Consider the following 25,150-nt stretch of genomic DNA (forward strand, 5'->3'; position numbering starts at 1 on the left):
GGAATGTGAAGCATGTAGCCGGGGGCCAGCACTTGGTGAGCCTGGATGAACGCTAGCCGTGGACATTGTCACCATACTCACCCTCACAGTGAACACGTGTCCACCTGCTGATAGCTCTTTTGGTGTTTGGGGCTGGTTGCTTAACTCTGAGCCTCCATTTCCTCATCTGGAAAATGGGGACAGAGGGTTGCGATGATCAAGAGAGGGAGTGTTGAGCAGGGCAAGTGCTGTGCATGCCAATATATACCCAGTTTTGTTTTTACTCTGGGCACCTCCGCTTGCCCCTCTCAGCCTCGGGCTCCCTCAAAACCACAGCACTGTTTGCTGGACACATAGGAGCGCGGACAGTGGGGCAGCCCCATCTGCCTGGCCCCTGGGCAGCCTTTTCTGTACGCGCTAACGCACCTGCCCAAGTCCGAACCTTCATTCTCCTGCAGCTCGTGCCAACGGCTGTGAAGACCATCCCAGAGGACGTGCGAGGGGTCGGTACCTCTCAGCACCAGGCCTGGTGTCAGCGATGGGGTCACGTCCCGGGGCAGGGGGTGGTACCTGGGCCCCCTCCCAATGCAGGCACACTGTGCCTTTTTGGAGACCTGCCTCCTGTCCCGGTCATTGTTCTTGCAGCCGTGTGCCCAGTTCTCATCGCTGCAAATTGGTTCAGGCAGGCGGGGGCGGGGGCACCCACCCCGTGTCGAATTTCTTTCGAAGCAGCTTTCAGAAGTCAGCAAAATCCTCGAGCTAGATCCGAAATTTGCTCGATGGGTGGCTCCGAGGACTGTTTGCTGACATTCGCAATTGCATCTGTGATGGGAAACGCAGGCCCCAGGTGGGTACCGGCGGTTTCTGTTCCGGAGATCTGGGCCCGCTTGTTAGGGAAGCGGCGTTAGCGTGGTGGCCTTGTTGGGGGGTGCCCAGTCTCCATCTCTTGGCTTTGCTGCGCAGAGTACGCAGCATGGCGGGCCTCCTTGCAGGTATTGACACTTTGGAGGCTGAGCGGGAAATGGACTCAGTTCCAGGAGCAGCTGCTGTTGATCAGGCCTCACCCATGTTCCAGCCCCTCCCAGTCCTGCCCACAGGACCCCCCCTTCCCCCGTCCTCAGCTTACACACAGGGAAGCTGGAGCCGGGCCACGTGGAGAGGAGGGGTGTTTCTGATTCAGAGCTGGAGGAGCGGGCCTTCTGTGCTGCCACCTCTGGCCACTCCACCTCCCCCGCATGATGGCATCAGACCACGTGGGGAGGGGGGGTGATTAAATGAGATGCCGAAGCTGTGCTCAGCAGGGACAGGGCGCTTTCTCAGTGGCTTCTCACCCTCCGGGGGCAGCCGAATTCAAGGACTGGCCCCTTGGGGCCGCACGCACCGGGCTTGGAGTTCAGGCTGTGTGCGCTCGACCAGCCCTCGTGGGTCCGGGAGCCCCTTCGCGCCCCCCGCGCCCACCTGGCTCAGCGTGCTGTCTGTCTCTCCCACCCCCAGGCTACGAGGGCGTGAGCGAGTTCTTCACGGACCTCCTGAACCACATCACCACCGTGCTGCAGGGCCAGAGCGCGGCCGCGGCAGGCACGGGGGACGTGGCCCCGCTGAGGCACAGCAGGCTCCTGGCGGAGCAGGCGGGCGGCCTGGCGGCCGAGCGGACGTGCAGCGCCAGCCCCGGCTGCTGCAGCAGCATGATGGGCCAGGAGCCGCCCTGGACGGCCGAGGCCGACGTGGGCGGCGTGGGCGCGGGCAGCACCTCCAAGCTGCCGCACCAGAGACTCGGCTGCACCGCCGCCGTGTCGCCCAGCTTCCAGCAGCACTGCGTGGCCTCGCTGGCCACCAAGGCCTCCTCCCAGTAGCCACGGGGCCCGGGACCCTGAGGGGCGGCGCGGGCTGCAGAACACACACGCTGGGCGAGCAGCTCCCGACCGTGACGCTACTACTAAGAATTCCCAAGGATCTGATTCTCCTTCTCCTCCTCCTTTTTTTTTTTTTTTTTTTTTTTAATTTTTAACCTGATTCTCTGATGTCATGATCTACATGAGGGGTGGGGGTGGGGACGGAAGAGAACCCCAAGTGGTCCAGCCTCGCGGAAGAGGGACAATCCCGCCTGATTCCTGCTGTGCAGATCTCTCCACTGAGTTTACACACGCTTGTGTTTTCAACACTAGGTCTGAATGTGAGGTGGGGTGTGCGTGCGTGTGGGTGTGGGTGTGCGTGCGTGTGCGTGGTCGCCATGCGTGTGTGAGTGCCCGAGCACGTCCACGTCTGTTCTTCTCAATGGCTGCTGTGGCCCAGGCCTCGGGGACCCTGGAGCAGGCCATCCCTGGTCAGGCTGTCGGCGGCTGAGCAGAGCCAGCAAACGGTTGCCCGTCTCTCTTCTCTCCGAGCCGCCACGCCAGGCCCGGCCCCGTTTCTCTTACCGCTGGCTTAAAGCCCCATCCGGTGTGCAGCTGCCCCTCCCAAAAGCAGGAGCCAGGGGCAGCAGGAGGCCCCAGCTACCATTTCCTCGGGGATTCCACGCAGGGAGTCTGGGCTGTGGTCCACCTGCTGCCCGCTCACGAAAGCAGAGGAGGAGGAGGCTTCCCTGGGAAGGCCACAGCCCTGGGTCGGCTGCCTCTCTCCACGTCCAGCTCCCTGGAGTCCGCTCGGCCCATCAGCACGTGTCCCACGCAGCCCTGCAAACGGGGCCTCCTTCCCTGACCACGCGCCGCTGCTCCCTGGACCCGGGAGGAGCCTGCCTGGTTGGGAGCCTCCGGGCTGATCCTGCTTGTGCCAAGGATTTGTGCTGTGACTTTGGGCCAATCATTCCAAGAGTCGCCGGGCGGCCATGACCAGGAAACTCAAGGGCAGGCTTGACGCCCTGGCCCCTACAGTGCGGCCTGCGTCTCCGTGACGTCAACCCAGATGAGCGTCTCCTTGGCATCGAGGCGATTTGGGGCTCTCCCTCCAGGCAGAAGGAGGCTGCGTGTTGCTCCACGCCTGCCCAGAAGGCCTGATCCGCCCCTTTCGTGCTCACTGCCAGCCCCAAGCACTCAGCCAGCCAGGTGCGAGGGGGCTTGCAGCCCCAGAGGTGAGAAAGCACATTACCCCCGTCTCCTATTAGAGTCACCCCAGCCCCTGATGGCAGCCGACAGACCACCAGCTGGTCAGTCCAATCCTGAGGTCCAGGCAGGCCGGCAGCCCCCTTTGCGGAGAAGGGGATCAGTGAGGGGCTTTGTCAATCCTCGGACGGTGTGACCGTCCGGCGGGATGCATAGGACCCCCTGAGCATGGCCTTGTGTCTTCAGCTATCAGTCACTCTTGAGGAAGAGGAACAGGCCTCTGGGCCGTCCTGCGTGGTCCAGGGAGGATGGATTGAGAGCGGCTGCGGAGCTGGGCGCTCAGAGACACCTTCAGGCCTGGTCAGCAGGGGCGTGGCGGTCGCCCACTTTGGGAAAGGAAGGGCTGGGGTGGGGGGCGGCTGCCGTCAGAACTGCCCAGCTGTCCTAGAAACCACGGGCCCTCCGACCGCCGTGTTTACACGACTTGAGTGTTGAACCCTGATTATAATGTCTGTACGTCACCTTTCCTAGCCTAACCCCAAGCGCCGGGGGAACAGGAAAGCGTGGCCAGCCTCTTGCACTGCTTTGTCTCCAAAATAAACTACTGAAATCAAACTGCATTTCACACGTGTTTACAAAATGTTGCTCAAAGCTTATGCCGTCCTCCAGTCTTTTAATAAAACAGCTTTACCTTTTTGAGTAAAATTCCAGTCCTGATCCGAGTCAGGACAGGTCGGGAGTGCAGGGTGACCCGGTGCCAGGCGGGGCCCCTGGCCACGTCGTGTCCTGTTTAATCGATGCCTCCCCTCCAGGTCTCACACGTTAGCGTCCAGGGCCCAGATATCAAGTAACTGTTTTGCAGCGACGTGGCACTTTCCACCAGCCTCGATGCGGGTGGCCAGCAGGGTGGGGAAACCGAGGGGCGGGGTTAGGCTTCATAAAGGCCCAGGAGCTGCGCGGCGGTGGGGAAGGGACAGGCCGTGCTTGAGGGTGTGCGGGCCTCTCCCCGGGCCCAGCAGACAGCGGCCGTCTTTGCAGGGGCGGAGGGAGCCGCGTCCAGGAGCGTAGACGGGCAGGGGGTTGTGAGCAGCAATGAGGCCTCACCGAGCGACCCCCACCCTCAGTGTCACCTGGTGCACGCTGACCGGGTCCCCGGACACCAGCCATGGAGTCGGTCTCCTCTTAGGTCTCCGTGTCCCTGGCCCTGGGGCTTCCGCATCAGGGGAAGACAGACCCCCGCAAGGCCCTCAGCCTTTGCGGTCTCTTCTTCCCCAGGGCTTGGTGCTGCTGCCTCTGGTCACTCAGCACCGTCGAGGGCCCGTGGGAAGGGCCTGCTGTGGTGTACACGTGTGGTGCCTGGAGCCGGCCCTGCTGGCATCCCGGGGGCAGTTGGGACTCTCCTCCCCAAGCTGTTTTGCCAGTTGGTGGGCCTGTTGGGGGCCGTGCCCTGCAGCGTCTGGGTGGTGGTCAGTGGCTGGGACTGCCGAAGGGCTCCAGGAGCAAGTGGCGGGGCCACGTTTTGCCTGAGGCCTTGGGTAGGTTCTGAGGGTCACTTGCAAAGTCTCTGCCCTGGGCAGCCTGGAGCAGAGGCTGCGGGCCGGGCTCTGCTTGCAGGTTATATCATGATGTGGTTCCACAAGCACTAAGCCCCAACTGAGTATAGGAGCTGGATGTCTCCTCCCCACGAGAGCCTGGGGGCGGGGGGGTTGCCCTTGGCAGCATGGGTTTGCAGCGCCGGGTGGGTCGGGCTGGACCAGAGATCCTGCAGCATCACCTGCAGGAGACGGACGCAGCTGGAGTCCCCGGAGAGTTTATATGGGGCATTGTCTGAGTTAATGCCATCAGTGAGGGAGAAAACAAACTTGAGAAAGGATTCCTCTTTACCCAGAGGACTGCCAAGTGCGCTGTATGGAAGGTTGAAGGACCCTGGCAGAAAGCCGTCCTTTAAGCCAACCGGGAAGAGCAGCTGTTGTCTGCCGTGCAGCCCCTCTAGGACCGAGGGACACTGCGGCGCCCTGTCCTTGCTGGAAGACTGGTCCTCAGCTCAGGGACTTGCACGCCGCTGGCCACAGAGAACCGTTGAATGGCTTCACTGGTGCCCCTGGGGCTTGCATCTGCGCTCCCCTCTCCCCCCTAGAAACTGACCCTTCACCCAGCGGGATCCCCGACACCTCGTCTCCCTTCCCGGGCCATGGCTCAAGGGCCCCTGAGCTCCAGAGACCTTGAGCGGCATGCTGGCTGTCTTGAGGGAGCACGGCCCCTGCACGTGGCTTACCACGAGGTAGAGGAGTGCATCCACCCTTGACGAAGGTTCTGGCCTCCTCGGTGAGCCTGGCCACGCCCTGATGCCGCACACACCGCCCTGCCCGTGCCAGAGCCTGAGTGTGAGATGCTGTGGCCGAGGCCTCCAGACAGGCGGTTCTCCTGTCGGTCCTACCCTCTGCGAGCAAGGCTCTGTGCCTCTGCCCCTTCTCTGCACAGCCTTGCCAGTGTGATCTCGGAATGGCCCTCCACCCACATGCTGTTTACTGGAGAGCCGACTGTTGGCATGGAAGCACCCGGGCCCTTTTCCTTCTGGTTCCGACCAGCAGGCCCCACCCATACCACCTGGGGCCTTTTCCAGAAATGGTTGCATTTCCCCTCTACTTCCAGAGTTGCCCATGACCTGGCGACTTGGAGGGACTCTCTTTCCCACAGCCAGACCAACCTCGGCTTCTGGGGCTGGGTGTGGATCCCACTTCTTTGAAGCTTGCTTTCTCTTTCGAAAAGCTTCTCCCACAGTGATTTCACCAAGACGTTGGCAGTTCCAGTTTCGGCGCTGACACCTGTGCTTTGTGACAAATGTTTGTTTCAATCCTGTTCACGAGCCACGTTTGCCAGAACCCCAAGCTGGCTTGTACTTAATTTGTGTGCATACATGTATATAATGTTTATATGAATCTATATGTACTATATGTAAAATCACGGCTTCTGTAAAAACCAAGAACCCCTGGCTCTTTTGACTTGGTTGCACTTCTGCCCCGTGTGTTTATGGCAACACAGGTGGCCCATCTCTGGGATGGGGTATCTCAGGGACAAGGTGTCCCGTGTTCTTTATTTGCTAAGTGGTCTTGGTGGTGGGTGTCCTGATAGCTGACTAGTGGAATACAGTTAGTGCTGTGTTTGTTATTTCGGTAATTGTTGGGGATGGGGTGTAAACCTGTCCCTTTGAAACATGTGAATAAACACCTTACGGCGCCAGCTCTTTGGAGGGTGTCCCTCTGTGCTTCAGGGGATGAGCGGCGGCAGCAGCCCCCTCGCCAGACTCAGGAGAGGCCCAGACTTGCCAAGGCCCCTCAAGCGACTTGTATCGCCATTGTAATGGTTTTCTGGTCCAGGCTGTCTAGACCCTCGAATCCTGACCATGATCTGGTGAGGAGGTCCTAAGTATTGCCCCCATTTTATAGGTGAGGCTCCAAGAGCACCAGGAATGCTTGTCCAAGCTCTACAGCTAGGCTGGGGATTCCAGGCCCACATTCTCTGGGCCGTGTGTTTCTTGAAGTCAGGGCTTGTCCGGGCCATTTCTGTGTGCCCAGGCCTGCCGGGCCCATAGCAGCTGCACACGGGTGTTTGTTGAATGACTGAATGATCGGCCCTGATATTCAACTGGTCCACACTGGTCCAGCACACCAGCCTGTCTGTTCTGGTTGCATAATCCTGCAGCCCCCGTGGTTAAATGTTTTGGGCATCACTCCTGCCTGTGATGTCGATGAGTCATCTCACCCTGTGAGCCTCAGTTTCCTCGTTCTCAAAACTGCGACTAAGACTGCCATGCTATAGTGAACCATTAAGTTCAAGAACTTCAGACGCCCCCGAGTCCTGTGCACGTATCAGGTCAGAGGGGATGACAGATTGATGCCGAGGGGGCCCTGCAGCTCAGAGGCCCAGGTCTGGAAGTCCAAAGCTGGCTGGGGCCTGTGGCCTTGGTGACAGGCACTAAACCGGGGCTGTCAGGGCTTCTACCCAGCAGAGAGAGAACAGAGGCTGTTTCCCAAAGTGGCCCCGCCCCTGCATGGCCCAGTTCATGTGTGGCTGGGAGATAGGGGAAGAGTGTTATTTAATCCCACACGTGCTTTGGGGCAGGTGTCAGCACCATTTTACAGATGAGGAAACTGATGCTTCAAGCAGCGATGTCACTTGCCCATGATCCCCTGGCTGGAAAGTGGCCCAGAGCCACCCCAAGGGAAGTGAACCTCCCCTTGTCCTTTTGCCTGAAATCTAGTCCATCCCACCCCACTTGGAGTCAAGGCGGAGGAAGGTTCAAAGAAACAGGAAAGAGCCCAGAGCAGATTTACTTATCCTTAGATAAATTTTGTACAGAATATGTTAGAGTCAGGAGTTCTCAGCTTTCACCAAAAAGTCAGAAGTTATTGCAGTTGTGCCCAGTGGCTCTAATGGTGGAAGGGAAACTTCGAGAAAGCTGCCCGTGTTCAGAGAGAGGAAAATTGTTTAAAGTCAGGGGTCCGCCCTGCAGGGGGCCGCACTGGGGCAGGGGTCAGGAGCAGGAGGAAAGGAGCGTAGGGGCAACAGGGTGGCTTGGGCTTGGGCAGGCTGGGGGCGGCCTCCCTACCGGAAGCAGCGCCCGGGCCATCTGGCCAAGACCTGCAAAGGGGACAACAGAGCCAGGACCACAGGGTGCCTCGGGGCCCTGGCTGGTGGGGCCAGCCGGCGCCTCAGCCCCGCCGCAGCTCCTGCAGCTCGTGGGCCACCTTCTCCAGCTCCGCCTCGATGGCCGACAGGCTCTCCAGCTCCTGGTCCTGGGAGAGAATGTGAAGAGTCACACGGGGACTGGCCCAGGGAGCCTGTGCCAGCAGCATGGGGCGTGCAGACAGACTGGTTGTGCCCGGGTTAGCTGTGTGGCCTTGGACAGGTGGCTTTGCCTTTCTGAGTCTCAAGGGCCTCATCTGTTCCATGGGGACAGTGGTGCCACCCTGCCGGGCTGCTCTCAGGAGCACTGGGTGCAGAAATGTGCCAGGGGGACTCAGGCCCGCCGCCTCCTGAGTGGCTCTGCGCGGGCACGTGGAAAACGAAGCCCCGGGTGCCCTTCAGAGCTCCTTCCACTGCCCCAACCCCAAGGCCTAGACTGTGACGATGGCTTCCTGGGTGAGGCCGTGCCTGGGTTTCCTGTCTGCCACAGGCCTTCCTACCTGAGGGGTCAGCGGTCTGTGGCCCAGGTTTCAGGACGTGAGAGCTGCCTAGGGCTGGGCTTGCATCCTCAGTCCCAGTCACTGGGTCCCCGAGCTCCAGCTGCCAGGGTGGTCCAGGGCAGCAGGGGACCCTCTGGGACTGACACCCACAAGAGCATGCCCTCAGACTCAGAGCAGGAGTCAGGGAAGGCCATGCCCCAGCTTTGACCTGAGAAGGGTGGTCTTCCTGGGGTCCCTGCCTGATGCCAAGCAGAGGGCACCCACCTGGGGCCCCGTCAGAACAGATGGATGATGGTTGCCATGGAAACAGGGACCCCAGAGGCCCCCATCTTGGAGTAGCCCCCGGGCAGGAGTTCTGTGATTCTGGGGCCGTTTCTAAGATCTTTGGGCTGAGTGGACGGGGCCCTGCTCTGTCCTGTCCACAGGACTCAGGGGTCCCCGTTTCTCCGCCCTGCGGTCCAAGGCTCCCTCTGCCTGTGGAGAAGGGAAGCTGGAGGGTGCCCCAGGGCACCTGGCTCTGTCCAGCTTCTGTGGGTGGGGAAGGCAACGATCAAAGGTGCCCAGCCTTGGGGAGGGGTGGGGGGCAGGCTGCTGCTTCCTGCAGCCCCGTCCCCTCAGTCCTTGGAGACATAGGCAGGTGACCTCTCTTAGCACCAGCTCCCAAGAACAAGGCTTCTTCCTCTCAGGCTGCTGGGACCCTGGTCCCAGGCCCAGAGAATGGCTTGGGGACCCAAGGAAGGGACCACATCCTCTTCTGGGTGGGCAGAGAAGAGCACTGGGGCCAGAGCCTTGAACATGTCCCACCCCCCATAAGGCCCCGATTCCCACCTGGGCACTGAGGCCTGAAGACCCCCCAAGACCTCCTCCAGCCCCAAGGTGGTGTCGCCAGCCTGCCCCAAAGTCCCATCCCATCCCCTCCTATGGGACCATGTCCCTGCACCCCACTGAGCTTCCCAAGTAGCCCTGGGCATGGCCAGGTTTTCAAAGCTCGTGTGCATTCTGATCATGATAATGAGGTGAGCAGAAAGGACTTCTTACCCCCATTTCAAAAATGGGGGAACCGATGAGGCTCAGAGAAGGGGAGTGAGTGGCCCAAGGTCACCCAGCTAGGAGGCAGGGCCCAGGTCTTCTGGCACATGTCCGTGCCTTCCCCACCCATCACCACCAGGCCCTGAGGTCCAGCTGGCCCTGCCCCTGCTGCCTTTGCCATCGGGGTGGGAGGCAGGGCCTGAACCTGGGAGGAGGGTGCGGTTGGGCTGCACGGGGGCCAGGAGAGGACATGGCTAGACCAACAGTAGGGCCTCCCCAGGATGCCTCAGTGTCCCCTCCTGCCGTGCCCTCCCAGCTCTCAAGGCTGGATCCCCCAGGCAGCAAGTAGCCCTCCCCAGGCCAGTCCCTGCCAGGTCTTTTTAGTTTCCAAGCTCTCTCCATCCAAAGCTCCAAGCTCCACCGGTCACTCCCTTGTCCTGCTCCCAAACCTGCAGAGGTTCCCTATTGCCTTCAGGACAAAGTCCCCGCCCAGCACCTCTGGGAACGGGCTTAACTCACCAGCCCTCCAGCTTCTGCGCGCTGACCTGAACGCTTCTGTCTCCTGTCCGCCAGCTTTCCTGGGTGCCCCCCTCCATGAGCTGGGGTTCACTTGCCCCCCTGCCTGACACACCCTTTCCCCTGTCCCTTCCCGGTTTCCCAAGAGCCCCCTGTCTGAGTGCCCCTCCAGTCCCAGACTCCAAGGGGGACAGTGTCCCCTCAATGGTGCAGGGGCCACATGTCTGGCTGCAGCTGACCCCCAGCTGGGCCCATGCTCCCGGGGCCTGGCCCAGGGCCGGCTCCCACCCCGTACCAACCTCTGGTCTGCGGTTGGCGCTGCCCTCCTCCTCCTTCTTCTCCTCCGGGTAGCCACGCACCTGGAGGGGCAGGCCCGCCTCGACGCTGTCCTCCCGGGAGGATGGCCTCCAGCCTCGTCGCAGCTGCAGCCCAGGACCCCCGAAGTCGTAGCCCCGGGCCCGGAAGGAGAGCTTCGTGGCACGGTCCGGGTCTTCCTCATCCTCCTGCCCCTCCAGCCGCTTCTCGGCTGTCAGCTCCGTGGCCAGCTGGTCCATCCTGCTCCATCGCTTGGCGTCCTCCCACTCCGTGGAGAGCCGCTCCTCCTCCTCCTCCTGCTCCGGCGCCCCGCTCTTCCCGCCCCGGAAGAGGCCTTGAGGGGCCCCTGCCACCTCCTCCTCCTCCTCCTCCTCCTGCTGGGGGTGCTCCCGCTCCCCCTTCCCCTTGGGGGACTGAGCCTCCTCAGCCCCAGTCTTCCCGGCTCCATCCACAGCCAGAGCCTCGGGCCAACCTGGAGCAGGTGGTGGACAAGAGCAGGAGAATGAGGGAGGGACCGCCACTTTCCCCGGTCCCTGCCACTCCCCGGGGCCTCTCTGTGGCCACGGTTGGGACCACCGACCCCGTATGCGGGGTCCAGCTCAGCCCCTCACAACGGATTCCATTTGGAGGGAAAAGCCATCTTGACACCATGCTTTACAAGACCCACTAAAGCTCTGAGGGGTGGGTTGGCCAGAGCCTGCCTCTTCCTGCGGCCCTCTCACCCCAGAAGCCCTGACCCGGGGGTCACCCAGCTGGGGAGGGAGGAAAGACCCTGACCAGGGCCTCACGAGGAGCCAGGGGCTTTCCTAAACCCTGGGTGGAGCTAACAGTGTCCCCAGACCAGCCTGTTCCCACCTGTCATGCTGTCCCTCTGTTCCCAAAGCCCACCCACCCACGCTGCAAAGTTCCTCTCCCCTCAGGGGGGGTGGGGCTGGGGAGGGGCTCTGTGGGACAGTGGGATATGCAGGGTTTTGGAATCAGACGAGCCTGGGTTGGAATCTCAGCTTTTACACAAATTAGCTGTGTGACCATGGGCAAATTACTTAACCTCTCTGAGCCTTGGTTTCCCATCAGGCAAATGGAGATAATACTTACCTTTCAGGGCTGTTGTGAAGGTGGAATGAGATTATGGATGAGGCCCCCCCTCCATCCCATCCCCCTCCCCCCGACACATTTGTTGACGTCTCAGACATCATACATACTCTCACCCCTCTGAATCTCCTTGTAGCCGAGGCTCGGGTGGGGGTTAAATGCTGCGGTGGGGGGGCTTTCTTCCTCTGGGACAGCCTTCTCTCCAGCCTCTGCCTCCTCCTCCTCCTCCTTCTCCTCCTCCTCTTCTCTCTTTGCCTGCTGCCCTTGCTCGGCACTCAGGCCCTTCTCTCTGCCCACTGGACCCTGGGAGGGGCGCTCGCTGTCCTCCTCGGCCTGTGGGCCTGGGTGTTTCTGGCTGGAGAGGCTGGCTAGGGGATGGGTATTGGAGGAGGCCTCCTCCTCCCCTGGGGCCTTGTTGTCCTCCTCAACCTTGGACCCCTGCCCAAGCTCCGGGGCGGCCTGAGGCCTGGCTCCTTCCGCATCTTCACCATTCCTCTCCACCTCTTTAGAATCTCCTCTTTTTTCCGTAGCATCCTTGGAGGACGCCTCTTCTGTCCCCTCTACAGAAACAACAGAGCAAAGTCAGGCCCTGAGGACCAGGCTGCACGTGGGATCTCCCCAGGGCCCAATTTCATATCTTAGTCACTGTATCTCTTGGCTTCCAGTAAGCCCAGCCCAAGACACCCATGAGAGAATTAGGGTTGCCCTCTCCATGTCTGGGTTTGACCTGAGCACAACTGGATTATGTTTCTTTCTCTGTAATTCTACCTCTCGAAGCAGGATGTGATTTTTTTTTTTTTTCTAAAAAGACCTTGAAAATGACCCCAGAAGATAGAGCCCTGAATTTAAAATTAAGACAGCAGTTGAATTGCTGTGTGATCTTGGGCAAGTTCCTTAACCTCTCTGTGTAAGAGGCACCATTACTGCAACTTCATTCTCCCCTCTGTGCAGGTATTCTGTCTTGAGCATCCTGTGAAAGTGCTCAATTCCTCAATGTTTGTCAGGTTTCATTAAAAGGTATTTTCTTGTAGCTGCTTTGAAGACAGCCTTCTAACTAGTAAAAATCCCTCCCACTGCTAGAATGATCACTGTTGAACAAGACACTACCAAGTACATTCCATCATTTGACTCCAGGACTCCAGGTGGAAGAGCTCCCATGCTCATTTGACAGAAACTCAAACCGATCCTCAGAAAGGTAAGGTGACCTGTCTGTGCTCACAGTCAGCAGAGCTGAGCCTCGAACCCAAGCTTCCAAATGCCAAGTACCGGGTGCTCTTTGCACTGACATGTGGCTGCCACCCCCATTAATGCTACACTATTCCCCTCCTACAGCCCATGGCAGACATCCAGAGTCAACCAGACACTCATTTCCATGGAGCCAAAATGTGGGAGTCCCTGCTGTGCCCCAAGCAGCCACTAGGGTGACAGCCCTGGCCAATGCGAGGGCACCTCGGCCACACCAGCAGGCTTCCCCTCTCAGCCCCGACGGAAGACCACCGAGATCCCCGCTCTTAGGAACTGGCCCTATTCACTCACCTTGCACATGCAAAGAGCAGGGCTGCAGGGGCAAGTGTGTGGCTGTTTCTAGGCAGAAAGGTGAGTAACAGAGCATCCCCTTGACCTAAGCCATGATCCGTGACCCCTAAAAGCTCTCTGGTTTCAAGAAAGATGATCCAGTTTCATTTAGTGTTTCAAACCTACCCCTCTGGGATCCTGCTGCCACTAGGCTATGCTAAGGCACCACTAATTCCCGGGAGGGCAGGCGCTAGGGGTGGGGACCCTGCTGCGGTGGCCACTGGGAAGAGTCGAAGCTGCCCATCTGCCAGGCCAGAGACTTCCTGCCCGGGAGTGTCAGTCCCTGCAGTGGGCAGATGGGACCGATCAAGGGCTTTGGAGTGAGACAGACCCAGATTCACATCTCCAATTATGCCTTGGGAAGGTACTTCAACCTACCTGGGACTCAGTTTCCCCATTTGTAAAGAGAAGGAAATATGAGCTACCTTACAGGGCCTAAAGGAGGGGCTTCTGACTCCCAGGAACCCTCGATCTATCATAACTACTGTTATTTTCATCCTCCCTCCCCTGGTCTCTGGCCAGACTGGTCGGCACTGACCCTTCAGCTCGGCCTGGTCATTCTGCTTCTCAAGAACCTCTGAGAGTTCATCCTCATAACTGCTGTGTTTCTTCTGCTGATGTGCCCTCTCCTTGGCTCCTGTATGAAAAATGGAGAAAAAAGTCCCATTTGGTCTGAGCTCTGCATATTTGTCTATGAGAGGGAAGGCCTCTGTTTCCTCATCTGTAAAGTGGGCACATCATGTTCTGGGCTTGCCCAGTGAGAGACTGAGGGGGCAGGAGCTGGTGGGGGGTGGTGAGGGCTGGCTGCCCCCTCCCGGCCCCATCACCTCTCCAGACTCCATTTCTCACTTAGGAAATAAGAACAAGCCCTGCCTGCCGGCTCATGGAGCAATAAAGGCGCAGATGGAGCAGATGGTCCCAGGGGCAGAAGCAGAGAGTGGAGGGCCCTCAGGACCTGGCTGGTAGCTAGGGGACCCTGCAGCAAGAGGTAATAATGACTGCTTGTCCCCTCATGGGGGCTCTTGATTCAGGCAACCCCTGTTCCCCCTGGACCCCATAAGCCCAGGCTGAGCTCTTGTCTGCATCCAAGCCCAGGGTCAGCACCAGAGACCCTTCTCCCTGCATCAGCCCCAGGCTATGCTGTCTGCTCTGTCTCCACCCATCCCTGGTTCTTGATGGTGGCCCGGGCCAGGCCAACTCTGCAGCTGGTGGTGATTTTTTCCTATGATGAGAATTTCTGGGGTGGCCAGAGCAGGCTGACATGGGGGCTGTGGGCCGGGGGTATGTCCAGATCTGGCCCCTGGCCGACTGGGGTTCACACTTCCTGGTTAATTCCTTGCTCTGTGACCTTGGGTGACTTGGGTGATCCAACACCTGGTTGCTTATCTATAAAACAGGGTTGCTGCATGGTAAATGCTAGGATAGAGGTGTGCACAAGACATGAGAGTACAGAAGAGGGAGTGGGCGGATGAGTGGATGGATGGATGGATGGATGGATGGATGGAAAGACAGACACATAGATCTATCCCATACTCTTTTAATAGAAAATAATAATGTACCTGTATATCGGACACTGTTTATATTAGATACACACACACATATGTGTGTGTATGTGTGTAAACAGATGTTTCAGGACACATCCCCTATAGTAGTCTCCATTGACATTATATTTAATTATTTAAATGCAGTAAGTTAGTCATTCAATACTTAATTTAAAAATTATCATATTGCACTCCTAGCAACGATATGCAGTGGATGTTTGTCTTCCAGGAGGACGAGCGAGTGAGAGAAAGAATGGCACGCTAACTTGGGGAGGGTCTCAGGGAGCCCTCCTGCTGTGGTTATTTTCACTTGCCACCTCCCCAAATCGCTCTCCATTCTCACACGTGGCCCAGTCTGCCCCAGAAGCCTCAGAGTGGGGGCCTCCCCTGAGCCCCAGCAGCCTTCATGCCCTCCACCCTACCCCATCCAAGACACAAGCCCAGCCCTAAAGATGGGCCCTCACTTTCTTTGGAGGGAGACGCAAGATTCATGCTTGAGGGCCATTCTCAGGGAGAGGCACAAGGGTGCCTATGGCTCTGCCCCAAATAAAAGCCACTTCCCACAGGGAGTCAGCCTGGGGCAGATGCAGGGCCAGAACCCGTTGTTTCCAATTTGCCAGGGAGTCCTCTGTGCCTCACATGAACCCAAGGGGGAGCCTGGGGTTGGGCAGAGCAGCTAACTCTGTGGGATGACATCAGCCTAACCCTCCTTCCCAGCATCCTGTCCAGGCTCTGCTTGAACATCCTCAGTGACAAGGAGCTCATTACCTCACAAAATCACTCCATTCCCAAGAGCATCAGTCGATTTTCTTAACCTCTTGGAGAAAGCCATGTCTCGCTCTGAAAGCACACTGCAAGTCTGGTCTGTGTTTTGGGGCAAGCAAGACCCTGCTTCTCCCATCTCCCCCTTGAGCAGAAGCTCACAAGGGCAAAGGGGCCCCTCCTCTCTCCTGGAGACCAGTTTTCTTTTCCATTAACAGAGAAAAGGGATCCTCTCTGCAACCTATTCTTGAAAGTGTCCCCTCTAAAATGGCTGAACTCCAGAGACCATGGGGTATTAGAAGAGCTGCATCTGGTCTTGGGATGTCCTTAACTTACTATGTGACCTTGGACAAGTCACTCAACCTCTCTGGGCCTTGATCTCTTTAATTACATTAATTATAGACCGGACCAGGTGGCACAGAGGACCCCACCTTGCCACCCTATAACTGAAAGGCAATAACTGAGTATCAGAAACAAGACCTTGCTCAACCTTCCACCATGATTTTCTGACTCTCAGTTACTGGAATTTACTCAGATTCGCGTGCAGCGGTTGGAAAATACCTTGGAGAGCGAGGTCTTGGAGCTCTTTCAGCAAATTCTGATGTCGCAGGATTGAGAGGATCCGTTCATCTGCAATGAAAAAGAGTCGTTACGGGTGGTTTCCAGAGAACAGCCCAGAAAGAGATTGCCATCAGTATTTTCAGCTGAGCACAAGGAATTTATTCTGGAAACTCAAAAGGTGGGTGGTAGCAGCAAGATTGGGTCTTGAGATAACACTTCTGAAATGACCTCCTTTCCAAGGTATCTCTCTCCATTTGCTATTACATCAGAAAGGTCAGCCACAGTCCCTGCACCCAGACCTTCGCCAAGAGATGGCAGCCCCTGAGGTGATGCAGGGGTGTCTCTAAACACAACATGTTTTCTCATCTCCATGCCTTTGCCTGTGTTGTCCACGCCACCTGGGGTACTCTTTTTTCATTTTTCTACTTACTGATTTTCAACTTTTATCTTAAAGCCCAACCCCAGTGCTAATGTTGGATCTATCCAACATTGACTGCCTGCTTGGAAAGCTCTGTCCTTCTCATGCCCACCCACCCATAGTGTTCTTTTAGTCATCATACATCTATAGGGTATCTACCAGGTGCCAGTGGCTGTTCTCGGCACTGGGGATACAGCACACAAAGTCTTTGTCCACAGGGAGCTCACATTCTGGTGGCTTGCTGTTCCAACCCTGGTTTCATTCTGCCCAGAATTCTGGTTAATTGTGTTCATATCTGTCCCTTCTGCTAGTCTGTAAGCTCTGGGCTCACAGGGGCTGTGAGCCCTTCATCTCTCTATACCACCCAGCACAGGCCTGGCTAAGGCAGGCACTTGGTCAGTGACTACTGAATTAAATCACTGAATTCCATCAAAAACCACACACCCACGTCCTTGCCCCCCAGCCCAGCAGGCAGCAGCCCCTCACCCCAAGCCTGGCTCATACCTCCTCGGAGTGTCTCGAAACACTCCTGGCTGACAGGCATGGGGCTGGGCTTGGAGAGCGTGTCAGAAATGACCTCCACGATGCACTTCATCACCTGGGAAGAGAGTGGGGCAGGTTGGGGCTGGTTTGGGCGTGGGGCTCAGTTCCCTGAAGTTCCAGGGTAAATTTCTACGGAGGACATAAGGACATTCTCTTGTGTCTTCAGGAGTGCAGGGACACCTAGCTCAGGGGCACAGCTCTGCTTTCTTAGCTACATAGTCACAGCAATAGTAATAATTAAAAACAAAACCAAAAAACCTTACACAGTGCTTACCAAGTGCCAGGCGCTCCAATCACCAGGCCGGCAGGAGCCGCTCTAAGGTGGGGGTGGGTACCCTGTACCCTCTCATCCCAAGGGTTTCTCTGAAGATGGGGAATGCTCCTGGGCCTTAGAGGTGTGTCTTGCAAAAGTACTTTAGTCTTGCAGATGCCCAAAAGGTCAGCTATCTCCAGGAAGCCTTTCTGGACCACCCAGTGGAGAGCAAAGACCTTTCCTGGCTCTACCCTGTCTGGAAACAAGACTTGGAAAACTGTCTCTAGATATCCATGGTGTTGTCACATGCGGGGAGTGACAGCCTCACAGTCTGGTTCCGTAGTCACCCACCAGGTGAATCCCCTGGCTGGATGCGGGCACACATCTATCTGCTACATCTGGGTGTCCATCCCAGGCCGACAGCAGCCATATCTCTGAAAGTCTTATCTAGCGCCCAGCAAGGTGCTATGGATAATCAGGCAGCCAATAAGTGAATGATATCTGAAGATGGTGCCAACTGTAGTGTGATATCCTAGCTGTGTGATCTTGGGCAAGCGACTTGACCTCTGTGAGCCTCAATTTCCTCATTTGAAAAATGGGAGTGAGAAGACCTTCCCAACTCCCCTCCCGGGGTGATGAGGCACAGATGGGAAAATACGCTATAATGCCTGAAGTGCCACACACACCCAGGGAGGGATTCACGACGCCCAACCTGCTTCAGCTGCCTAGAGTTGGGCAGAGGAGCAGGAGGCATCAGACGCGCAATAGGCAACACTGGTGGGGAGTGAGGGGGTGGAAGGCTGTGTTTACAGGACGCCAAGGCAACCCATCCAAAGATCCAGGATGGCAAACCGGCAAACAGGCTCTGCAGTAGTCATGGCATCCTAGGTTAAAACATGCAGGTCTTCACCAGCTGCTCCGGTGTCTCTGACGCCAGGCTGCTGAATACAAAGTGTCTCCCATAAGGCACCTGGCAGGGAGGAGCTTATAGCCTGCACCCTATATCTCCCTGCAACCAAAAGTCTTGCACTGGGAATATCAGATAACCACCACTCCATAAGGACAGATTCTGGGAGAGAGGAATTGGGTATGGGTCCCAAGAGTGATGGGGAGGTCATGAAAGGAAGCTCTAGGAATAAAAATGCTTATTTACTGAGGACCAACTATGTGCCAGGTACTTCACATGATTCCAATTCCTTACAACTCCCCTCAAAGGAAATATTATTATAGACAGGAAAAGGGGAAGCTCAGAAAAGTTAAGGAATCTTCCCAACATCACACAGCTACAATGAGTGGTATAGGTTTAAATTTAGGCCTTTCTATAACTAATGAATAGGAAATATAAATGAGCAAACTGAGGTTGAAATCTCTTTGATGTTTTGGGTTTCAACTACAGCCTCTCTGGAATAGAAGAAAACAGCTCCTGAAAAGGCAGGGAGTAGAAATTTCTGACTCCCAAGTGGAGGTATCTATGAACATCAGAGACTGGAAAAACAGCCCCAACTCAGACATGAATAAGTTTCGAGTGTACACCCAACAGAGAGTGTCTTTTGCTGGCCACAGAAGCCCCCACCAGTGTCTTCTAAGGCCCTTTCCTGGGTGACCTCCACCAGCAGCCCCAACTGGCTGGGACCCTGGGTGCAGGAGCCATGATCAAGAGTGTTTTCACTGTGGCCCTTTGGGAGAGCCAGCCAGGGCTTTAGTGACTGGGGAACGGGGCGGGTGTGTTGCTGGCAGGGCTCTGGGGAAGAGCAAAGCGGGAGGCCAGAGCCAGGCAGATGAAGACTGTTCCCGCAGATCGGTGGACAACCACAGCCTCAGAGAAATCACCCCCGCCAGCCTGTGGTGGGCCTGTGAGATTCGGAGTGTTCAGGACAGTGGGCCTGGCACCTGGGCCCCGCGGGTAAGACACAGGCCCCATGGGGCTGCACACCCAACTCAGAGGAGGCCGGGGAAGGCCCCACAGGAGGAGAGCAGGGAAATCTAGCAGACTTCGATGTCTTCTTCTGGCGAAGCTGTCCCCAGGCTCAGCAGCCGCAGTGCTGGCTCTTGGCTTTATGCTCCTGCCCCCCATCCCGGGGCATCCCCGCACCCCCTCTTACCTCAGTGTCCCCTTTATTCATAGGGCTGTTCACAGGGAGGGCAATGACTAGGAAGAGAAAGAGAGAGCTGGGGTCACTCCTCTGCTCCGAGGGGAGAACGTGGTCCTTCCAGACTGGTTCCATCAGGGGCGCTCCCTCTTAAGACCACCTCCACCCAAATGAGACGCTGAACTGATTTTATTTCCCTTCCCCAGCTGCTGCCCGCACGGAGGTGGCTCCCAGAGGCTGCGCTGAGAGCCCTAACCCTTCCCCGTGGGAAAGCTCGTGCTCTGGAGGGGGTGTGTGAGCTGAAAGCAAGAGCGGTGAAAACAGGCCAATGGCTGAGTGGGATTGGAATGGGGGAGGATGAGGGAGAGGCAGAGAGACCCCAGAGGTGACAAAAAAGAGGGTGAGGTGAGCGGAAGAGATGGAAGAGCAGGACTGCGACAGGGGAGGGAGAGGCAGAAGTCAAGGGCAGCCAGACGCGGGGAGAGGGAGGATGCAGGGGGAGGCAGGCCAGTGGGGAGCCCGCAGCCGTCCTCCCACCTACCCCGATGACCTTGGCCAGCCACGACGCAGAGCCGGCGCCGGCCCCGAAGCAGCCCAGACACGGGGTGGGGACGTCAGGGGACCCTGCCCCGCGGGGTCGGGAGTCCGAGTCAAAGAGCCAGGCCTGCGGGATCAGATCCCGGGCCCCTTTGCGAGGTCGGGTGGGAGGCGAGGCGCTGTCCGTGGCGCTGAAAACTCGCCGCGCCGGAGGGAAGGAGCGCGCGGCGCTGCGCGGGGCCCGGACCTCAGGGCAGGCAGGGCAAGAGCAGGCAGGGGCGCCCGGGACCCTATCCCCCAAGGCCCCGCGCTCGCTCACCTTGCCCGGCGCAGAGTAGCAGCGCCAGGACCGCGGCGGAGCGCATGGCGAACCCGGGGCGCCGAGCAGCTGACGGTCTGGGGCCGGGCGCGGCGCGCACTGGGGCGAGGGGTGGCTGGACTGGTCGCTCCGGGCGGCCCCGGCGACGCAGGCGCGGGGATGGGGGTCGCAAGGTCTCTGTGTGCGTCCGCCTGTCGATCCGCCCACCGCCTTTCCCCACTGGGCTCGGGCACTGCAGCAGCGGTACCCTCGCGCCCCACTTATATACACCCCGGACCCCGGAAGTGACGTCATCGGACCCGCCCCTACCCCCTTTTCCCATCCCTCCGGGGGTCTGGCCGCAGTTCGCTCCACCCCCAGCCTCACGGCTGTTGCCGATGGCCACCGCCTCACACAGCTCTTAGGTGAGGCAGCGAGGCGGATATCTGGCTTCCAGGAGGTGGCACGGGGGACTCAGCTGACCGTCCACCCCTCGACGGCTCCACCGATTTGCTGTGTGTCCGTGGGCAAGTCACCTTCAGTCTCTGGACCTCGTGTGCCGCCAAAGTGCGCTGAGGTCCCTGCCAATTCTAGCGCACCACTCCTTGCTCCTGAGGGTCCCTCTTGAGAGGGTCTTGCTTCCTCCATCCCACTGGCTGGAGGCATGCTCACCATTCAGGGCTCCCTCAAATATCTAGGAGGCCGTCTAGAGGTCCCCGAGCCCTTGTCTGAATCAGGCCTCTCTCTCTGAACCGAGCTTTGTGCTTTCACGATTTCTAATATGCATTTATTTATTTGAATAACGTTTAGTCTTCATTGCTTTCACGGTCCTGAGCAGGGCACCTGACAGAGTAAATGCCCTTAACTGATAACTGTTGAATGTACTGATTGAAAGTTCAACCCACAGATGAGTGAATCCTGGGCCTTGGCCATTGTTGGACAGCGCCCATGGGGGGTGGGGAGGGAGGAGCAGGGGACAGTTCTTGATATCAAACCGAAATAGAGGTCCTTGTAACTTGTACTCATTAGACCTCGTTCAGCCCCTAGGATCACCTTCCTGTGGCTGATAACCCATTTGTGTGTTTGAGAACAGCTCTCACCTCCTCTTGAGTGTTCTCAAAACCTGGCTGGTTTGTGTGTAAGGCTGGTTTCCTGGTTTGTTTCTCTCTGCCCTGAGGCCCTTATGCTCCGGCCACATTACTGCTCTCACCCTTTGCCACCTGACCCCGCTGTCATAGTGAAGCGGGTATTTGGGCAACAGTTTGGCATCAGCTGGCATCGTCCAAGAGCCCCTCCTTCTTCCTGTAACCGTCCCCTCCCATCTGCTGCTGCTACTTCCCACTTCCCGCCCCTAAAGGAAAAGCTGGCAGAAGCTCAGAAGAGACTAAAAAGGTCCTGTTCATGCAGGTATTCATTCATTTAACCACTGTTTGTTAATCACCTACTATGTGCTTAGGACAGCACTTAGCTGCTGTAGGTATGCACGGTATGTCAGGTGGGGACAAGTGCTATGGACAAAAGTGAAGCAGGGAAGGGGGATGGGTGTGCTGGGGGAAGGGGTTGGGTTATATTGTAAAGAGGGTGGATCTAAGGAGGCCTCACGAAGGAAGTGATATTTTAGCAAGTCATCTGAAGTTGCTGGGGGAGGGGGTTGCATGTGTCCAGGGGCAGAGGGACGGCAAGTGCAGACGCCCAGAGGGAGGAATGTGCCTGGCGTGTTCAGTAAGGAGGTAGAGGGAAAACGGCCTGGAGAATAGAGCTGAACAGTAACGTGGAGTCTGTCTGAAAAACTTGGAAATGCACAGAAATACAGAACATCACCTGTACTCACACAACCCAGAGAGAAGTGCTGATCATTTTAAAGTGTATGTTCTATAGTCTTTGTGGAGGTGGCTCCCTTAGTAAAGGACAGTGCCCAGTGAAAAACTTCAGCCAAACACTGAAAACATAAGCGCCCTTCTGATGTGGGTCATCCTGAACGTGTTGCAAAGGTTTGCAACATACAGCCTTGTACACAAACCTCTGTAGCATTTGCAATTCTTTCATGTCATTTCATATAACAGTAGGTGAACTCCTCAGTCGAAGAAAATGGACATTTTAAGACACTGGATGTGCATTGCCCAACTGCCGTGAAGAAAGTTGAACCACTTTCCAAGCCGAGTGGATTTTTCTCCTGGGAAGTTTCAGAGCGCCTGCCACCTTCCCGGGAGCACTAGTTCTCCAGAAGCCTGATCCTGTTTGCTCCGTGAAACTGAGCTTAACCAACCGGCAAAAATGTCCCAGACTAGGCTTTACAAGTGACGATGCCAGTAACTAGCACTTACACCACGCCGTAGAGCTCTTCAGAATGTTCCATCACTGAGCCCTTACGGTAATCCTCAGCCTAAGTTAGAGCAGGATTGTCTTTATTCTACTTTGCAGATTTGGAAACTGAGACCCAGGATGTTAACATGAGCTTCCAAGATGCCACATGGCCAGTGAATGGTAAAGTTGGACCTAGAGCTTGTTTTGCTCAAATGTCCATGGTTCCCCCCATCTCATGATTTCTCACAGCTGTTACCGCTCCCTGGAGTGCCTCTCATTATCATACCACTCCCTCCCCTATAGCCTGGCAAATGCTTCCATCCTTTTTAGGACCTGAGGTAATTGCTCCCTCCTCTCTGCCTCCACAACATTTGTGTGAGCGTTTATCACACGTGGTTGGAATTTTTTGCCTCTAGATCGTTCTATCTCGTTACACTTTGAGCTCCTTGGGATTTGGTCTGCATCCTGCTCATCTTTCGACTTCAGTTTCTGGCGTAGTGCTGGGCACGTGGTCGGCACAATGGAAAATTGAAAGAAGGAGAAAACTCACATCCATTGATCCCATCTTTGGCTTTGGGCTGGATTGGTTAGGTAAGGATAAGCCACTGGAACGGAAGACCCTAAAATACAGTGAAATAAGATGGGGTCTTATTTATCTCTTCCACAACAGTCCCAGAGTGAACAGTTTGGATTCATGGGGTGGCTCTGCCATCCTCAACAAACATTTTCCACCTTTGATATCAAGGCAGCTATTCTGGTTGCCACCATTTCTCAACCATCTCAAAGGGGGCAAAGGGTAGATGGAGACCAAGCAGCTTCTCTGTAAGGTTCTGATGCAGACCTTGCCTGCAACGCTTCTCACAGCCCACTGGCTAGGACTTAGGCAGGTGGACACACCTAGTTGTAAGGGAGACTGGGCAGCCACGGGGAGGTTCTGATTACTAAAGGAAGACGGGATACTGGAGGACGATGTGCATTCTGTACCACACAACCCATGGGGGTGATGCCACAACTAACCCTTGTGGAAAACTTGCTAAGAACGAGGCACTGTTCTAAGAGTTACAATACAGCCCTATGAGGTAGACACAATTCTTATGCTTGTTTACGGATGCAGTTTTACAAGAGAATGCCCTAAGGCATTCATCATGAATTAGTGTCTCTTGCATGCATCTAGAATGGTACAAATTATGCACCATTCTTGGGAGAACTGAAAAACTAGCCACTCAAATAATTTCTGTGTTATGGTTCTGATGAGGAACCCTGTATGGTGCTGTTGATGGGTCCCTTTTAAGGAGCCAGGCATTGGGTTAGATGCTTGTCTTTGTTTTTAATAAATTTATTCATTTTATTTATTTATTTTTGGCTGTGTTGGGTCTTCGTTGCTGTGCACGGGCTTTCTCTAGTTGCGGCGAGCGGCAGCTACTCTTCGTTGCGGTGTGCGGGCTTCTCATTGCGGTGGCTTCCCTTGTTGCAGAGCACAGGTTCTAGGCGCGCAGACTTCAGTAGTTGTGGCTCGCAGGCTCTAGAGCGCAGGCTCAGTGTTTGTGGTGCACAGGCTTAGTTGCTCCGCAGCATGTGGGATCTTCCCGGACCAGGGCTCGAACCCGTGTCCCCTGCACTGACAGGCGGATTCTTAACCACTGCGCCACCAGGGAAGCCCCAGATGCTTGTCTGTGATTGGGTTTCCCCAAAAGCAGACCCTAAGCGAGGATTTGGGAGTGCTTCATTTGGAAGTTATTCCATCAGCAAGGGAGTAGGAAAGTGAGACAAGGAAAAGAAAAGAACCAACGAAATGTGTATTGATAAGCAAGTTACCACTGAGGGCAGTGGAGACTCAGTCTAGCTGGGACTTACTGAGAAACTGTGTAGGACACACCTCGGGATTTTTCCACTGGAGCGAGGATGCTGGGATACTTACCTGTCGATTCCTTTCCCTCATTGAGGGTCTCACCTGAAGAAGTTGATTTCCCCGCACTTCCTGTCTGCTCTGTGAAAGGGCCAAGCAAACTCCCACTGCCAGAGAGTACCCTCAGACAGAGAAACACTGGAAACTGTTGGCATGTATGGGAACTGTCTACAGGTAACTTCCGAGGTGGTGCAAGGGGACATAGGTGGAACACTGACCTCTGCTACAGGGCTTTATACATGTTATTTTATTTCATCTTTACAATAAACCTGTGCCTAAGATATCAACATCTCTGTTTCTCATATGCAGAAGCCAAAGCTCAGAGAGATGGAGGAACTCTTCCAAGGTCACACAGCTAGGAAACGGTGGAGTGGGGGACCAGTCATGTCTGTGTCACCCCCCTCCGTTTCCCATGCCTTACGCCCTCTACCAGCCTTATGTTTAACTGATCTTCATCATCAACGCCCATCCAAAACTACTGCCTTCAGGCTTTCTAAGGTTTCTCATCTCTGAGAAAGACAATTGATGTTTTTCCAGCTTTAGGTGGATGAAACATGGTGAAAGGCTCTATTTATTGCTCCAAGTCTATACAGGCAATCTTCATAAAAAGCCATGTCCTGGCTTTATATATAAAGTTTTGAAAAAGTTCTCTAACCCCCATTTCTAATCAGGTCACTGCCCCTAAGCTCCTCTTGTCTTGACATTCTGGAGCCACTTCTGCTTAAAGCAAATACCTCTCATCTGGTGCCCATGGTCAGGTCCTTGGTTTTTTTTGTTTGTTTGGTTGGGTTTTTTTTCCTCCCAGACAAATGTTCTTTCTGTGAATCACTCCTGCCGAAATGCAAAATCCTAAAGCCAAGATGTGGTTAGCTCTCCATCAATTATGCAGTAAGAGGAATCAGAGAGAAGTACGGTCTGCTCTGAAGGTGGGCTTAGCAGCCCATCTTAGGATCATGTTAGAGTACTGGGGAACCAGTATTTCTCAGTCTACCCACTGCTCATGGCTCCCCCTGACAGTTTCCCAGATCTACTGCCAAATTTTGATCCACGCACAGAATGTGTTATGATTATAGCTAAGTATATATACTGCCTTGGTTTTGTATGTTAGATGAAGCATTGAGCTGAGTAGGTGGTGGGAGCTATAGCATAGCTCACAGAGAGCAGGAGGCAGGGGGCAAAGCAAAGTCAGGAGCTCTTTACCTTGTGA

General features: G+C 56.1%; 2 protein-coding genes and 1 long non-coding RNA gene across 7 annotated transcripts in view; 2 read left to right on the forward strand and 1 right to left on the reverse strand.

Moving 5' to 3' along the window:
• Positions 1–3,632, forward strand: part of ITPK1 (inositol-tetrakisphosphate 1-kinase) — a gene marked incomplete at its 5' end in the record, with an annotated part of 213,616 nt that extends 209,984 nt beyond the window's left edge. For both annotated transcript variants that reach the window (XM_082384547.1, XM_082384548.1), the window contains one exon: positions 1,474–3,632. In XM_082384547.1, coding sequence (XP_082240673.1) covers positions 1,474–1,832 — 359 coding nt within the window. In that variant the 3' untranslated portion in view covers positions 1,833–3,632. The remainder of the gene's footprint in view (positions 1–1,473) is intronic.
• A 3,683-nt stretch (positions 3,633–7,315) lies between these two features.
• CHGA (chromogranin A) lies at positions 7,316–20,032 on the reverse strand. Of its 4 annotated transcripts, none has more exons than XM_082384551.1 (8): positions 19,755–20,032; positions 18,911–18,957; positions 16,517–16,610; positions 15,595–15,663; positions 13,269–13,367; positions 11,266–11,715; positions 10,108–10,535; positions 7,316–7,813 (listed from the first exon to the last, which is right to left on the reverse strand). In XM_082384551.1, the coding sequence occupies exons 1-8, from the start codon at positions 19,798–19,800 to the stop codon at positions 7,730–7,732; spliced, it is 1,317 nt and encodes a 438-aa protein (XP_082240677.1). In that variant the 5' UTR covers positions 19,801–20,032; the 3' UTR covers positions 7,316–7,729. The 4 variants fall into 4 exon arrangements, with proteins under 4 accessions (XP_082240677.1, XP_082240675.1, XP_082240676.1 ...); XM_082384549.1 differs by having other exon boundaries at positions 10,048–10,535; positions 19,755–20,030; XM_082384550.1 differs by having other exon boundaries at positions 10,048–10,535; positions 11,272–11,715; positions 19,755–20,029.
• Positions 11,723–18,900, forward strand: LOC309625306. The gene is made up of 4 exons (XR_014242446.1): positions 11,723–12,751; positions 13,584–13,718; positions 15,569–15,772; positions 18,205–18,900. It is a non-coding gene; the product is annotated as an uncharacterized lncRNA (long non-coding RNA).
• Positions 20,033–25,150: the final 5,118 nt, after the last annotated feature.

This window comes from Balaenoptera borealis (genome assembly GCF_965194805.1).
Source record: "Balaenoptera borealis genome assembly, chromosome: 3".
Lineage (NCBI taxonomy): Eukaryota > Metazoa > Chordata > Mammalia > Artiodactyla > Balaenopteridae > Balaenoptera > Balaenoptera borealis.

Bases quoted from the DNA above. Each gene is read 5' to 3' on its own strand.
- CHGA (XM_082384549.1), bottom strand. From the start codon at position 19,800: ATGCGCTCCGCCGCGGTCCTGGCGCTGCTACTCTGCGCCGGGCAAG. The intron at 16,611-18,910 runs GTAAGAGGGGGT...CTCTCTTCCCAG, and splicing joins TGAATAAAGGGGACACTGAG to GTGATGAAGTGCATCGTGGA. The intron at 13,368-15,594 runs GTATTTTCCAAC...TTTTTCATACAG, and splicing joins CCAAGACCTCGCTCTCCAAG to GAGCCAAGGAGAGGGCACAT.